At 52.2% G+C, this 14,790-nt stretch overlaps 4 protein-coding genes across 4 annotated transcripts; 2 read left to right on the top strand and 2 right to left on the bottom strand.

Annotated features, from left to right (window-relative positions):
• Positions 1 to 226: 226 nt before the first annotated feature.
• BROUX77_002373 (uncharacterized protein) lies at positions 227 to 2,326 on the bottom strand (the record flags this gene model as incomplete). Its single annotated transcript, XM_073746906.1, has 1 exon — positions 227 to 2,326. The coding sequence occupies one exon, from the start codon at positions 2,324 to 2,326 to the stop codon at positions 227 to 229; it is 2,100 nt and encodes a 699-aa protein (XP_073607455.1).
• A 1,025-nt stretch (positions 2,327 to 3,351) lies between these two features.
• BROUX77_002372 (uncharacterized protein) lies at positions 3,352 to 4,835 on the top strand (the record flags this gene model as incomplete). The annotated part of the gene is made up of 3 exons (XM_073746905.1): positions 3,352 to 3,411; positions 3,477 to 3,776; positions 3,888 to 4,835. The coding sequence occupies 3 exons, from the start codon at positions 3,352 to 3,354 to the stop codon at positions 4,833 to 4,835; spliced, it is 1,308 nt and encodes a 435-aa protein (XP_073607454.1).
• Positions 4,836 to 5,014: 179 nt separating this feature from the next.
• BROUX77_002371 (uncharacterized protein) lies at positions 5,015 to 6,289 on the bottom strand (the record flags this gene model as incomplete). Its single annotated transcript, XM_073746904.1, has 3 exons — positions 5,015 to 5,362; positions 5,442 to 5,740; positions 5,863 to 6,289. The coding sequence occupies 3 exons, from the start codon at positions 6,287 to 6,289 to the stop codon at positions 5,015 to 5,017; spliced, it is 1,074 nt and encodes a 357-aa protein (XP_073607453.1).
• A 2,548-nt stretch (positions 6,290 to 8,837) lies between these two features.
• BROUX77_002370 (chitin synthase I) lies at positions 8,838 to 12,488 on the top strand (the record flags this gene model as incomplete). The annotated part of the gene is made up of 3 exons (XM_073746903.1): positions 8,838 to 8,856; positions 9,640 to 9,911; positions 10,005 to 12,488. 3 exons carry the CDS (start codon positions 8,838 to 8,840, stop codon positions 12,486 to 12,488), a joined length of 2,775 nt encoding a protein of 924 aa, XP_073607452.1.
• Between the last annotated feature and the right edge of the window lie 2,302 nt (positions 12,489 to 14,790).

Genomic DNA, 14,790 nt, shown 5'->3' with positions numbered 1-14,790 from the left:
CAAGCAAGTCCACTCACATCTGTATAATACATGACCTCAAACAAAACAAGATTTATGAACAGTGTAGGTGGCGTTATATATGTAGGTACTGGTCGTAGTCATCCGTACGTTGCTCGTCTATTAAAAATAACCAGTGTGATACCCATATCCATGGCGTTGTTCTGTCCAGACTAATTCTACACATGAACTTGTTCGACTTGCCGAACTTGATACAAACCAGAGCTAACTACGATCCCGGTGCTACAAACTTGTCATTCTGCAGCCGCCAGCCTTTGGCCTGCATTGAGTTCCACTTCTCCTTAACCTTGACCCTGACAAGCTCGCCGGCGGCACGCGCATCTTCAGCACTGTCGTGGCCCTGGCCTGACCCATCGTCGACCTGGATCTTGCGGTTCAAATGCGTCGATGCCAACACCTTAAGACCCATGCGGGACGGCAGGCCGCCACGCGTTGGGTACAGCAGCACAGTGTCAATGAGTTTCGGGTGGATGACGCGCGTGGCATTCAAGTCGTTCTCGAGACCATGGCCAATCAGCAGCGTGTCAGGCGTGAGCAAGGCGAAAAAAAGATCGCGCGCAGCAGCAGGCGAGTTGACGATCTTTAGCTGGCTGCTGCGCACGACGGTTGTGGCGCCTGGCTCGGGGGCTGGCACGGGGTCTTGGAAGCCGTCCCAGAGCTGTGCGTTGATCAGATCCTGCGGAAAGACGCCCGAGTAGCGTGAGTTCAGATCGAGGATGGCGCCCTGCGGCTGAACGAGGACGTCCAGAACAATGTCGCCCGAGGGCCAGGCCGTTGCAGTCAGACGCACAAGCTCGATGCCGTTCACGGTGTAGCACATTTCACAGTCGAAGCAGACGGCCTTGGAATCCGTAGCGGGCGAGTCATTGGACGGCGTGGTGGTGAATGGGAGCACATTCGATAGTCGAGCTGCATCGGTAACTTTGAATACATGGCAGTCTCCAGTCGTGCATCCTGCGCTGTCGCCAATTGCTTGATTACAGCAGCGGTACTTGCGTTCTCCTCTGGCGCGGGTTTTGCCGGCATCCGATACAGGACTGGTCCAGTAGAGACGGCCAGGATGGTAGGTGCAAGATCCACCAGAAGTATGAGAGCCGTCTTCGAGACGGCGATCTGGGAAGACCTGGAAGCGTTGCTCACATCGATCACACTTCTCCCAGCCCTGGGACATGGCCATTGCAGCTGAAGCCTTGGAAATATCGGCAGCACTAGGAGGAGTCGGGACGTATCCGTGTTGGGCCAGATCATGAATTGGCGTTTCGAGGTGGCCGGCAACAAAAATCTCTTGCTCCGGTGTTAATCCAGTATCAATAATTTTAGGTTGGTTTCCACTTTCGTCCTTGGGCTTTGGGGGACGCTTGATGAGCTCGCGCTCCTTGAGCCAGTTTCCAAGAGTCATCTTCTTGAAGCCGGAGAGGCGAGCGCCAACGACATTGCGATAAACGTTGCTCGGGCCGGCAGCTATCAACCCCTCTATTTCTATGGCCATCGTATCGGCTTCTTCTTGGGAGAGAAAAAGTTCTATTCGGCCAGAGTGGGTATCTCTTAGAAGTCCGTCAAGGCGAATCAGCTCCGCGTGGAGCATTTGAATGACCTTGAGCCTGCCTGCGAAGCCAATTGGGTCTGAGCCCACGGTTTTGGGAGTCAAGAGCCCGCCTTTTTGAGGCCTGGGAGGCGCTTTGAGGGGAAGTGGTGGTTGCTTAGAGAGCTGCTTAGTTACAGACACTGCAGATGGGGTAGGTTTCCCTTGGGCCTTTACAGGTGCCGAAGAGGATGCTGTGGGAGGGCGTGAAGATGGCGGCTTCTGGCGAGATGTCAGGCTCGAAGCAGCAGAAGCATTCACTACTAATGGAGGTTTTCTCACAGAAGCCCCAGGAGGTTTTAATTGGGAAGACGAGGCCACGATGCTCTGACTCGCGGCGGTGGTGGCCACTGTCTTTGTTTGCTGCACCGACTGCTCTGGCTTGCGAACTGGGGCAGTGAAAGCAGCAACGACGCCTGCCGGAGCCCCCAACATTCTGGTTTCCGGTGGCTCTGGGGCCTGTGGGGTTGTGGCTCTCGAGGAGAGGCTGGCCATGCTCTTGGTTCGTTTTGGAATGGGCTCATCTACAGTGACAGGAGACTGGAAAGATCGTTTCTTAGAGACGGATGTTGGAGGTGGAGGTGTGTTGCGCGCCTGGTCAGCAGCTCCGGTAGAAGGGCTTTGGCCATCTGGCCGGTCATCATGTCCAAACAAGCATTTAAAGGCTGTGCAAGCCGAGCCGGCCGGACACGGGAGGTGCTTGAGATTGGGGAGGGTCGCTGCCATGGCGCAGCCTATGGTGATGCTGACAGGAAGGGCAGATTCTGTGACACCCGGTCTGCGCACTTGTGTAATGGGTGGGCGTTATTAGTAGATAGACGAGATGATGGCGCCTTCGCCACTCAACCGAAAGCCACGGGACACAATCTGCCAGCAGCAGGGGCCCGCTTACTCAATCAAAGCACAATCACAGAGGCTACAGCACGACGATCAAGCTCACCAAGAGAGGCCCAGAGGCGTGTAGGAAGTGCTGGCGAGAGAAGAAGAGTCGCGAACAATGGGCAACGGGAGCTACAGTATAAAGGGCATTGGCGCTGGACTTTGTGGCTGTGGACGAATTTTGGCAATGAAAGTGGCACGGCGATAATGCTACAGAGTCTTCACGAGCTTGCGTAGTTCTGATGGTCAGTCTTAGGCACATGTCGCGGTTAGGCTGTGATGGAGGCAGACTGCCAGCTGCCAAATATTTGCCGGCAGCTGGTGGCAGAGCTGGCAAAGAATGTCATTGTGCATCGCAGTATTTATGTTTAACCCCTGCCCCTGATTGATCATCCTCCAGCCGTTATAAGTGAGCCCCTAGTGTCTCGTCCACGTTGACAAAAATGCCTGCATGGGCAGCTCATAGGCAGCCATTCTGTTGACTGTAAATCGTGGCAGTGCGCCTGTCTGTCGGACTTTGTGTCTTGATTTGCCTGCGGAACGGATTTGAACGATCTACCGAAGGCCGAAGGAGTCGGCTTCTGACTAATGCACATCCAGTCCAAGAGGCCGACGCCATTGATTTCACCATCCCAAAATGGTCAAGTACAGACAAATTCACGGTGTGCGACTCATCTTGAGCTTGAGCAGGCACGGCACTCACATCCGTATGTACATGCATAACTATACCGAATAACTATAACTATACAAATATACACCAACTGCTTCTTGCCCCCTCGCCTGTTTCTTGTTCATTCTTTCATCGCGACGCTACTGCAGGCAAACACTTCCCGAGTCATCCCATTCTGCGACAGCTCATCAACACCACCAAAATGGCCGATTTCAATGGCGGCGATACCGAGGCCGATCATCTCTGCGTGCTCGTTCACGGCGTATGTGTATCCTCACCCAGCCTGTTTCTCCCAAGCAAATTGCTGACTAGCACTCACCCCCTCAGCTCTGGGGCAATCCCACCCACATGGCCAGCGTGGCCGAGGCTCTCCGCGCCAAGTTCGCCCGAAACAAACTGCACCTGCTAGTCGCCGAAGCAAACGCCGGCAACTTCACTTATGACGGCATCGACAGAGGTGGCGAGCGCGTGTGCGCCGAAATCGAAACTACCGTACGGCGCATCCGCGACAATGGCGGCAAGGTCCGCAAGTTCAGCATGATTGGCTACTCAATGGGTGGCCTGGTAATTCGCTATACAGCCGGACTACTCCAGGCCAACGGCTTCTTGGACTCGGTCGAATGCAAAGTAAGCCTAATCACAATGCCCTGCTCAGTCCTTCTCAAGGCTTGTAGCCTGCTATATGCCATATCTAGACACGCCACCGGAATCGCATTGTTGACCGTCATCCCCATCTAGAACTTTATCACCTTTGCATCTCCCCATCTCGGTGCGAGAGCGCCAGTCCACGGAATGTCCAGTCATATCTGGAATGCCATTGGCTCTCGCACAGTCTCCATGTCAGGCCGCCAGCTTTTTGTTATTGACAAGTTTCGCGAAACCGGCAAGTCATTGTTGAGCATACTTGCGGATCCAAGCTCAATCTTCATCTCAGGCTTAAAACGGTTTCAAAACCGCGCGCTCTACGCCAACATTGTCAACGACAGCGTAGCCCCTTACTACACAACTGTCATCTCCAAGACTGATCCTTACCGCAATCTGGACGCCATAAAGCCACACTTCATCCCCGGCTGTGGCCAGGTTATCCTCGACGCCAGCAAACCCGTCGGCGCACACGTCCCCGAGCCTCTAACGCTCTCTGTGCGTGCATCCAAAATCACACGCTCGATCCCCTTTTACGCCACCGTCGCCACGCTATTGCCCATCGGCGTCGTTATCTACTTTATTCACTCCGCCATCAGCACATGTCGCAGCTCACGGCGCATCCGCATGCATGAGCAGGGCCAGGCTGGCATAGCGGTGGAGAAATACCGACCACCGTTGTTGGTGCAGGAGATTCGCGAGGGCGTTGAACACGTATACGAGGCTCTAGGTGCGGTACAAAGCAACCGGCTTCTAGATACGGGCAGTAGCGCAGACGACGATGCTTCGCTAAACTCCAATGACGCGCGCATCATGAAACGCGAGAGGAGCGGGTCCGTTCGGTCTCAGCCTACGCTGGCCTTGACTCCGGCGCAGTTCACAATGGTTGACTCACTAGATGCGGTGGGATGGAAGAAATTCCCTGTGTGGATTCACAATGATAGACATGCCCACGCTGCCATTATTGTCCGCCATTCGAAAAAGACGTTTGACGAGGGCAAGCTGATTCTACAACACCTTGTACAAGAAGTATTTGAGATATAACGATCTGTTTTTCCAAAGCAAAACACAGCAGAAATGAATCATGCCAATCAGCCAGGCACGTAGTCTTTTGAATATAGTCGTATTTTCAAATGCCAAGTGTGACTGCTTTGTATCTCATCACACTTACCCAAATCTTACCAAGTCATTTGTCTTCTTCCAACACGATACCAACAAGTACCTTACCGCACAACCGAGCAGCCCTCAGCAGGCTCCAGGATCTTCCACTGGCAAGTGACGGGCTTAGAATTCTTAGCCTTGAGGATGCTGATGATCTTCTCAGCAATGATCTCAAAGTTGTCCGTAGCCAGCGCCAGAATAGTGGGGCCAGCGCCCGACAGGCACACGCCCAGGAAACCGGGCTGCGTGGCAGGCGACATGCTCTGCACAACGTCGCCGAGACCAGGAATCAGGGTCTGGCGGTACGGCTGGTGGATCTTGTCCTGCATAGCCAGGTGGATGAGCTCGGGGTTGGGTGGCGATTGACCGAGAGCAACGGGCAGCAAGGCTATCCGCTGCAGATTGAAAGTCTGGAAGCGTAGGTGTGAGTGTCAGCAAGCATACAGGCAGCAGTGGATGAATCGTCACGGGGCTCCAGGGGTGGCCTACCACATCAGGGCGGGTGTAGTGCGGAGGCAGCACGGCACGAGCATCGTGGGTGGCCACGACAAAGTCGGGGATGATGGCAATGGCCTTGATGGCAGGCGCCCAGGGAAACTTGATGTAGTGACCAATGTTGTTGGGGGGAATCGGGGGAGTCTTCTTGGTGTCGATGCCGCCAGCGGGCTCGGGGAGAACCTCGCTCAGGGGGACTTCGATGCGCTGGGCGTCCTCAGGGTTAAGGGGCATCAGGTAAGTGCCGACGAAGCCTCCAAACAGCGCAGCACCGACGTTGTCGGGGTGGCGCTCTGTAAGAGGCACGGAGCGTTAGCAAAATCAGCACGGCGCAGAGACATTCCAAATGCAGAATCTGTAACACCGGACAGCGGAGCGGGGGCGGGGTCGATGTCGAAAAAAGAGCGGTACATACCAATCATCAAGCAAAAGTCGAAAAGTCTGTTGTTGTCCAGGTCCAGCTTGCCAACCTCCTTGCCCAGCATTACGCCAGCAACAACAGCAGCGCCAGAGCTCCCCAAGCCGCGACCCAGCGGGATGGGGTTCTTGATGTGCACATGGGTGCCGGCGGGGAACTCCCACTGGTTGTGGCAGCGCAGCACATACAGGGCGCAGCGCGTGATGAGGTTGTCGGCGGGGTTCAGCGGGATCGGCTCACCGCCATCAGTCCCGGCGCCCTCGTAGGTTATGCGGCAGTTGAGAGGGTACTCGGACGACTGCTTAGTGGGGTCGATGGTCACGGTCACCTCAAGATAGATGGACAGAGCAAGACCAATGACGTCGAAGCCAGGGCCGATGTTGGCCGATGAGCACGGGGCGCGGATGGTAAAGGTCTCGGCCATGGTTGCGATTTCGAGGGGGGGGCGAGCACGGAGAATTGGTCAAAGGGTGCGTGAGAGCGTTGGCAGTGACGACAACACAGCTGGGCTTGCTCTAATTGGAAACAAGGTTGGTTTATATGTAACTAACTAGTTATAAACCACTCTCGTAGGGTTGAACCAATGGTGGGGCCCGCGTCCCAAAATGGGCTACTCTCGTGAAGTTTTGGCTGTGACTAATTTTTTTCTTGCCTTGTGATCAAGATCAAACCCTGGTGGTTATAGAAGTCTATAAGATGCATTGACGCACCAAAGAAAAAGCAATGTTCCTCTCACAGACAGTGGAAATTCGACAAATCAAGTGTTGAAGTGGTGAAGGGCGTGCCGTAGCTTTTAATAACCCTTGTGGAGGTTGCCAAACTAACCCTTGACTGTTCGCTGTTATGACTGTTATCGATAGCGCTCCTTACCGCTTGTGCAAAATTTGCCTAGAGATATCTCTATCTTATCAGGGCCAAGCTAAGTCTTCTAGGGCTGGTTTGGTTGAGCTTGTTGACCACATGGGCCCGTGTCCCCTTCTCGACGATCGACTGAAATGATGTCTGTATAGGATGACGTGTGTTGAGCTTCTAGAGCCCCGGTTTAGTTATTTCGCTTCTTTGCCTTCTTTGCCTATTCTCTGTCTGGATACTGACATTGTGCAGCCTGTGGCCCTAACTCGATGGGGATGGGCTTATGTGCCTATGGCCAGGCCAAGGCGACGATGCTGGGCAGCACCAACCTTTGGGTAGTGTGCTATTATCGTTATTGTCGTCGTCACAGATGAGTATATGCTCCTGCGGCCCAGCTGCCACATGATCCAATACGAAAGGCTGAGGAGGACCTGTTGGATTATGACTTGGCTTCTTAGTCTTGGGTTCGGTTTAGGCTTGAGCGGGCTATTCTTAGCTACGACAAAGGCAAAACATGGCGTCATGTTTCTGGCTGACGAGAGGCCAAACAGAAGATGGATGGCACTGGCTGTCGTTGCTCTTACTTGGAATGCATAGAAGACTAGCATGGCAGTGCAGGCAAGTCCGCCATGGCTCACCCTTCAGAAATGGTGATGTGTGATAGACACCCAGCTCGTGAGCTTAGTCTGGCAGACTAAAAGCCCAGCTATACCAAAACAGGGCTTGAGGATGGGGCAGATTTGCCGGATGGAATTGAACTGGGTTTTCTTGGACTTGATTTACCCCATATACACAGCCCTGACCCGTATCTGAAACAAATACCAGAATCACATGGCATGACAGATACAGGGAGGGGAGAAGACAAGGAAGGAGAGGGTGAGGGACAATGTGGTAGAGTTGTCCTGGATTTATTATTTACAAGTAACTGACTAGTTGTTGGTATAGTTGCTCGTATAGATATGTGTGTCCATACAGACCATCACCCTCCGTCTTTCGTGCAACGACATCGATGGTGACCAGTAGGGTTGGCATATTAACCCCGAGCGCGCCCAAATAAACAAGCTTTTTTCTCGCGACAAGCCGGGCGGCACTGATTCAGAGCCGGGCGTTGGACGTTGGTTGGCGTGCAGCTCAGTTTCTAGCCTCTGTTTCTTGTGGCTTGTTGGATGGAACCCTGGACTTGAAACAGCACAGCGCAGAAAACAAGACCCAGAAAAGGTGAAAGGAAGATGAAGAAAAAGCATTAGTTACTGCTCGCAGAATAACCAGGGGAACCAAAAGCAAGCCACACAACAATGAGCATGTGTTCTTGTTTGGGCGTGGTCTGGCTGCTTAGTGGGTGGCACGACTCTAGCATTTGCTGAAAGAGGCGCACATAGACGCGCCAGAGCGGCGTCGAGTCTCGCCTGTGTCGTGATCTCAGATAACTACATAGTACATATGTATGTACAATGTGACGAATTGTTTCTGATAGTTAACTAGCATCCAGCCCAGTCACAGTCTGTTCACTGAAGGCTGGGGCTTGGAGTGCCGGAGGTGCACTGCAAATATAACACCGAGCAGCCTGTGAGCAGCCTCTGGGTGCACTAGAAGCGCTCTGTGTACCGTCTGGGTACAGCACCCAACCCCTGTGACAGGCTCTAACACCAAGGCCTGCCCCTGTCTGTTTCTCCGTTCCCTCTTCTTCTCACCTCCTCTCTCGGTCTCTTTTATTTCCTGCAAGGCTTGTGCATGTGGCATTTGGTAGTCCCTTTATTTTACTTCCATTGCCAGACGTATTTTGCAAAGAACAAAGCTGAAGCTCTCGTTTGTGGTACTGGTGTCTTTCGCATCTTTGCTCCTCCATTCCAGCCAGTTAGTTCTTGTTGCTGCAGCGCTGGGCGCTTTTTTCTTTCCACGCTCGTTGCTCGCTTCGTTGCTTTATTGCTTGCTTCTTTTTCTTTTTGTCTCCTTCTCTTATTCTTCCTCTTCCTTCTTATCTTCCGTGTCCTTGTTGGGCTAGCCAGTCAGTCTCTCTGATCAAAAGGCTCTTTGACCTGGCCATCCAGTTTTGTAGAAACCATCCGCCATCTGCCCCCTCCTCTTTCCGTTCTTTGCTTGGCCGTCAGCCAACCGCAACTATGGCGTATAACCGTCTCAGTAAGTAGCCTATCTCTCTCCTTGTCTGTCCTCCCAGAAGCCCGATTCTCTGCATGTTTCTGCTCCGTGCCATGTACAAGCAGATATCCGTCCCGTCCTGTTACCGCTGCCCCGTGTCTCTTACTCATCACCATTGCCGCTGCCGCGGTTGCCCCCCCCCCGTTGTGCACCTGGCCCGGCGTCTTCATTGGGCTGTTGTGCTGGTCTTGCTACGCCGCAGTATGCATGTTCCACACCACGATTTGAAGCTTAACCCACGCCAATATCAAACACGGTCCCATCCCATTCCCACTCTTGTTCCCTCCTCACCTGCCACGGCTCTTTGCCTGCCGTGGTAGAGAAAAGAAGACTCCAGAGGGCCAATGCAATGCATGACACACGTTATGTTATGTTATGGACAAGGACTAGTGCCAGTACCCGTACCAGTAGTGCTGGACCCGATATAGAAGAGTAGATCTGCCCCCAAGTCGTGGATACGCGAACATCCCCTTCTGTTCTGGAATCCAACTCCTCTTCGTCTTCCTCCCCCCGTTTGCCTGTGCTTGCTAGTTGGTCTTCATTCCACTATTTCCCGGCTAGTTTCCGGTCACGTTTGTTCCTTCGTCTTCTTGTCTCCGCGTTGTTGCTGGGTTGACTTGTTAGATTTGTTGCTCCTGCCTTTGCGCGCCGTATAAAGCGCCGGCCGCCCACTCCACTCCTTGTATCTTGTACAAGAATACCACTCTCTTCCCTTCTCTTCATAGCTTGGGCCCTCCTGACTCACCTCTCTCCTACTCCCGCCAGACGACAATCTCTATTCTGAGCCAATGGACAACCGTAGTCCTCTTCCGCGCCAGACGCCTTCCCCAGGCCACGCCCACCAGCAGGGCTACCAGCTTGAAGATCATCCCTACGGCCAACAACACGATCACTATGCGAATAATGACCCGTACAACAACAATGATCCCTATGCGCAACAACAACAACACCATCATGACCCCTATGCGCACCAAGACCAAGCAAACATGCCAATGGGCCACTATGGCGGCGGCGAATCGGTGCAAATGAACACTCCTGTAAGTCACGACTGCCACTATCCCCATGTCCGCCCCTGCGCAAAGTTTGCATGGCTCTGGTGGCATGGCTAACACCCCCTCCCATCTTTCCAGCGTCCCATCGACCCATTTGAAGACCAAAATCAGCATGGCGACTACTCTGTCAACCCCGAGCAGCACCACGATGCCTACTACAACCAGCCCTATGAGTCGGCCCCGCCAGAAGGCTACAACCAGTACGATGACCACCAGCCCATGCTCAACGACGAACAACGCACAAACTACCAGGACACGCCTGCCCCAGCACCAACGCCTGCCCCTAGCATGGGCGGTGGTGGCGGTCTCAAGCGCTGGAAGACAGTCAAGCAGGTGCTGCTGTACCGTGGCAACCTCGTTCTCGACTGCCCTGTACCCCCAAAGCTATTACGCCAGCTGCCTCACGGCGAGCGCGATGAGTTCACCCACATGAGATACTCGGCTGCGACTTGCGACCCATCCGAATTTTACGACGACAACTTCACCCTGCGCCAGAAGCTCTTCACCAAGCCCCGCCACACCGAGCTCTTCATTGTTGTCACCATGTACAACGAGGACGAAATTCTCTTTGCGCGCACCATGATTGGTGTGTTCAAGAACATCGAGTACATGTGTACACGCAAGAGCAGCAAATCCTGGGGCCCCGACGCCTGGAAGAAGATTGTCGTCTGTGTTGTCAGCGATGGTCGTGGAAAAATCAACCCCCGAACTCGCGCTGTGCTTGCCGGTCTTGGTGTCTACCAAGAGGGCATTGCCAAGCAAACTGTCAACAACAAGGATGTCACGGCTCACATTTACGAATACACCACTCAGGTTGGCATCCAGATCAAAAACGACGTCGTTCAGCTGGTTCCCAAACAGCAGCCAATCCAGATTCTATTCTGCCTCAAGGAAAAGAATCAGAAAAAGATCAACTCTCATAGATGGTTCTTTCAGGCCTTTGGTCGTGTGCTAGAGCCTAATATCTGCGTGCTTCTTGATGCTGGTACCAGACCCGGTGGTCGCTCTATCTATGACCTATGGAAAGCCTTTGATCTCGAGCCCATGTGCGCTGGTGCCTGTGGTGAGATCAAAGCCATGTTGGGCAAGGGTGGTCGCAAGCTTTTAAACCCTCTTGTGGCGACTCAAAACTTTGAGTACAAGATGTCAAACATTCTAGACAAGCCTCTCGAGTCTGCTTTTGGCTTCATTTCCGTCTTGCCTGGTGCCTTCTCTGCCTACCGCTACGTGGCACTCCAGAACGACAAGAACGGCCATGGTCCCTTGGAAAAGTACTTTGACGGTGAAAAGCTTCACGGCGCTGGTGCGGGTATCTTCACTGCCAACATGTATCTGGCCGAGGATCGTATCCTGTGTTTTGAGCTGGTGACGAAGCGCAATTGTCATTGGATTCTACAGTACGTCAAGTCTGCTACCGGAGAGACTGACGTCCCTGAGACGGTTCAAGAACTGATTCTGCAACGTCGTCGTTGGCTAAACGGTTCATTCTTCGCTGCAATCTACTCTATCGCCCACTTCTACGACTTCTTCCGCTCTGATCATTCGTTCCTGCGAAAGTTCATGTTCTTTCTGGAGTTTGTGTTCAACACTATCAACATGATCTTCTCCTGGTTTGCTCTCGGTAACTTCTTCCTGGTCTTCAAGATTCTCACTACTTCCCTAGAGGCAGACAATCTGCTGGGCGATGTAGGCCGCTATCTTGGTATTGTTTTCTTGTGGCTCTACGGTATTTCCCTCATGACATGTTTTGTTTTGGCTATGGGTAACCGGCCGGCTGGATCAGGAAAATTCTACGGTGTCATGGTGTACTTCTGGGCTATCATCATGATTTACCTGATGTTTGCCGCCATTTACATTTCGGTACAGGCCATCCTAACAGATGTTCGGGATGCAAACGGCTTCAGTCCTGAAGATCTTATCAAGAACCCTGTCTTTTACAACCTAATCATCTCGGTCATGTCGACATGGGGTCTCTGGTTGCTTGCGTCGATTCTCATGTTTGACCCGTGGCACATGGTTACATCGTTTGCGCAGTACATGCTGATGACACCGACTTACACCAATGTTCTCAACGTCTACGCGTTTTGCAACACGCACGATGTCTCGTGGGGTACCAAGGGCGACGACAAGCCGGACCAACTACCCTCAGTCAGCACCAAGGACGGTCAGGGTAAGACCGACCTCCCTGACGAGGGCGATCTGAACGCGCAGTATGAACGGGAGCTCGGAGTCTTCGGCACCAAGTATGTGGAGGTCAAGACAACACCCACGCCGGCACAGCTCGACGAAAAGCAAATGGACTACTATCGTGCCGTGCGCTCCATCACTGTCATGTGTTGGATGATTATGAACTTTGCACTGGTGGCACTGGTCCTCTCAACAGCCGGTCTGGAAAAGATCAACCCCGACCCCTCATCGACGCAGGAAGAAGTAGACAACAAGGAGAACCAGCGCACGAATCTGTACATGAGTATTATCCTCTGGAGTGTGGCGGGTCTGTCGGCGTTCAAGTTCATCGGAGCCATGTGGTTTTTGATTGTGCGTATGTTCCGTGGTGTATAGAAGGGGGTGGGGGCGCAAAAGGGAAACACTATTTAATGATTCAACTTTTTTTAATTCTCAGATCATATTTCATATGCGTTAGTCTGGTGTAGGTGAAGAATTGAAGTTGATGTTCCAAGTAAACATATGTATGCATGTACGGCTCCACATTGGAGTAGTAATGTGGTTCTGGATGTCATTTGTTAGGGTTAATACATCGAGGCACGTGATGCAATTTTCTTCCTTTTAGCTCAGGCTACACGAACAAAAGCCATGTATTTTGGTACATACGTCGCTTTTACAGGCCTCGTTTAGCAGGCCTTTTGCCGTGGGCCAGTCTCAGTCACACACAAAACACGCTCCAAGCTTGGTCGTGTTGTTTCTTATTTTTTGCTGCGCGCATTTTCCACTTTCAACAAGATTTCCATCTTGTTTTCTCCCCCTTCAATCTTCTTCCATCCTCGACTCTGTGTTCTTTGTTGGCATCTGATGGAAAAACAAGATTCCTAATTAGAGTTTCTTTTTTTTTTCTCTCTTTTGTTTTTTTTTTTCATCTCGATCGCGCTCGCGTTTGTTCCACGAAAAATAAAGAACGCCTCCCCGCCTTCTCGCTTTTCCTCGCCAAAGCAGATTTCGCTACTTGTTATCGCCAGCAACGTCAACCATCGCGAGACCCAAAGTACCATCTTCTTTACTCCTCCAATTGCTCTATCGACCGACATACGCATAGCTTCGAAGAATCACGGACTGTTTTGGCAGTCTGCTGGATCTCTCTTTGCCGCTCGATAGAATAGCGGCGCTACCTTGCTAGCTTCCTGGTGTGGCGAACCAAGCAAAGCCTCGCGGTTTGCCAATCGTCCGATTGGGTTGGTCGCCTCACGAGGCTGACGTCAAAGAAACTCATCGCAACACACGTACAAATCGCACATCATTGCTGTGGGACTCGTAAATGGCCGCCTGACGATGAAGATAGCGGCTCCGACTCCGTAAACTCAGCGCCTGGATACTCGTGTTCCTTTCCCGCCGCAGCTTTCGACCATTAAGTCATCCATCACTTCATAGGGTATGAAACCTCCTGTCTACACTCCAAATCAGCCTTTCGTTCTCCCCAAGCAAATCACTTCCCCAACAATTCCCCCGCAAGCCAACTGCCATGATTAAGTAGCAGCACCTCCGTATCTTTGTTTTTTAGTTCCTCTTTACGTTTGTGATATCCTTCTCTACCCCCTCTTTCTGGGGCTCCTAACAGTCGCATCCGCTGCTGTATAGCCACGGCCTGCGGCATGGCTGCGACGGTGACATAAAAGGCGAGCAGGCCTAAGACAGACGGTCTGTCTTGAGCCTCGCTTCCATGATACCATATACACAAGTCAAGTCAACCAAGATCAAGCATTTCTTCTTTTTTTTTTCTTTTCTCTTTCTACAAGGCGATTCAAATGCCTGGCTATATTTTAAAATCAGCCAACAAAGCTGCAAATAACTGGTGTTGCTGAGGACTCTTGCAGAGCTTCGTTTATCAGCCAGCTTGTTTGTAGTGCCCCTTTTCCCTTCTCGGCTTGTCAAGTCCACTTATCCAGACCGAACAATGGGCGCGAACAAGGCAAGAAAAGGTCACTTAATAAGCGCCAAAGCAAAAGAAGAAAAAAAAAGAGAGACGATTTGATAGTCAAGATGGGAAGGCCAATGAAGTCTGTTTCGCTTGTTCTGTTTTGTTCTTGTTCCTGCGTTCGCCGCAAAAATGGCTTCAGGGCTGGGTTAAATGGCTGCGCAGCGGGCCGGCAAGGCTCATTGAGAGAGGGCATGATATGTGCAGGATTAAACGCAGAGGCAAAGCGGGCGGCAAGCTTGAGCATGAAGAATCTTGTCTTGTTCTTGTGTTCATCTTTCAGCTAGCTTCAGCTTTCTGTCGCCCTGGTTCTTCTCTCTCAGCCCAACGGCAACGGTCCTGTTCCAGCGGCCGCTACCCACTGAAAAGTGTCAACAGCTCGCCTTTTCTTTTATGACCTTCAGGGCTCTCCAGCGCCTTGGGGCTCTGTTTCAGGACAATGCGGGCGCTGTGAGCTAGTGCCTACAAGCCCACATGCTCCTGGTCCCAAACCTGAACCCACACTCACACACTTCCACTCGGTGGCTGTAATTTTGCGTATTCGATGCTGATTTTTTATCCTCTCTCTTGCAGCTCACACCCCCAAAATTTCTCCTTCACTACATCATTCGGCATCTTCCAGTAGACTCCAAAAAAGCTTTGCTGTAAATTTTCGCATTATTTCGTCTTTTTCACCTGTTTATTATCTACCTTTTCTTCCGCTTCTTCAACGCGCTT

This window comes from Berkeleyomyces rouxiae (genome assembly GCF_048999995.1).
Source record: "Berkeleyomyces rouxiae strain 22BRR77 chromosome Unknown BrBRR77_ptg000002l, whole genome shotgun sequence".
In the NCBI taxonomy this organism is placed as follows: Eukaryota; Fungi; Ascomycota; class Sordariomycetes; order Microascales; family Ceratocystidaceae; genus Berkeleyomyces; species Berkeleyomyces rouxiae.
Note: the sequence above shows the minus strand (reverse complement) of the source record. Positions and strands in the feature narration are given on the sequence as shown.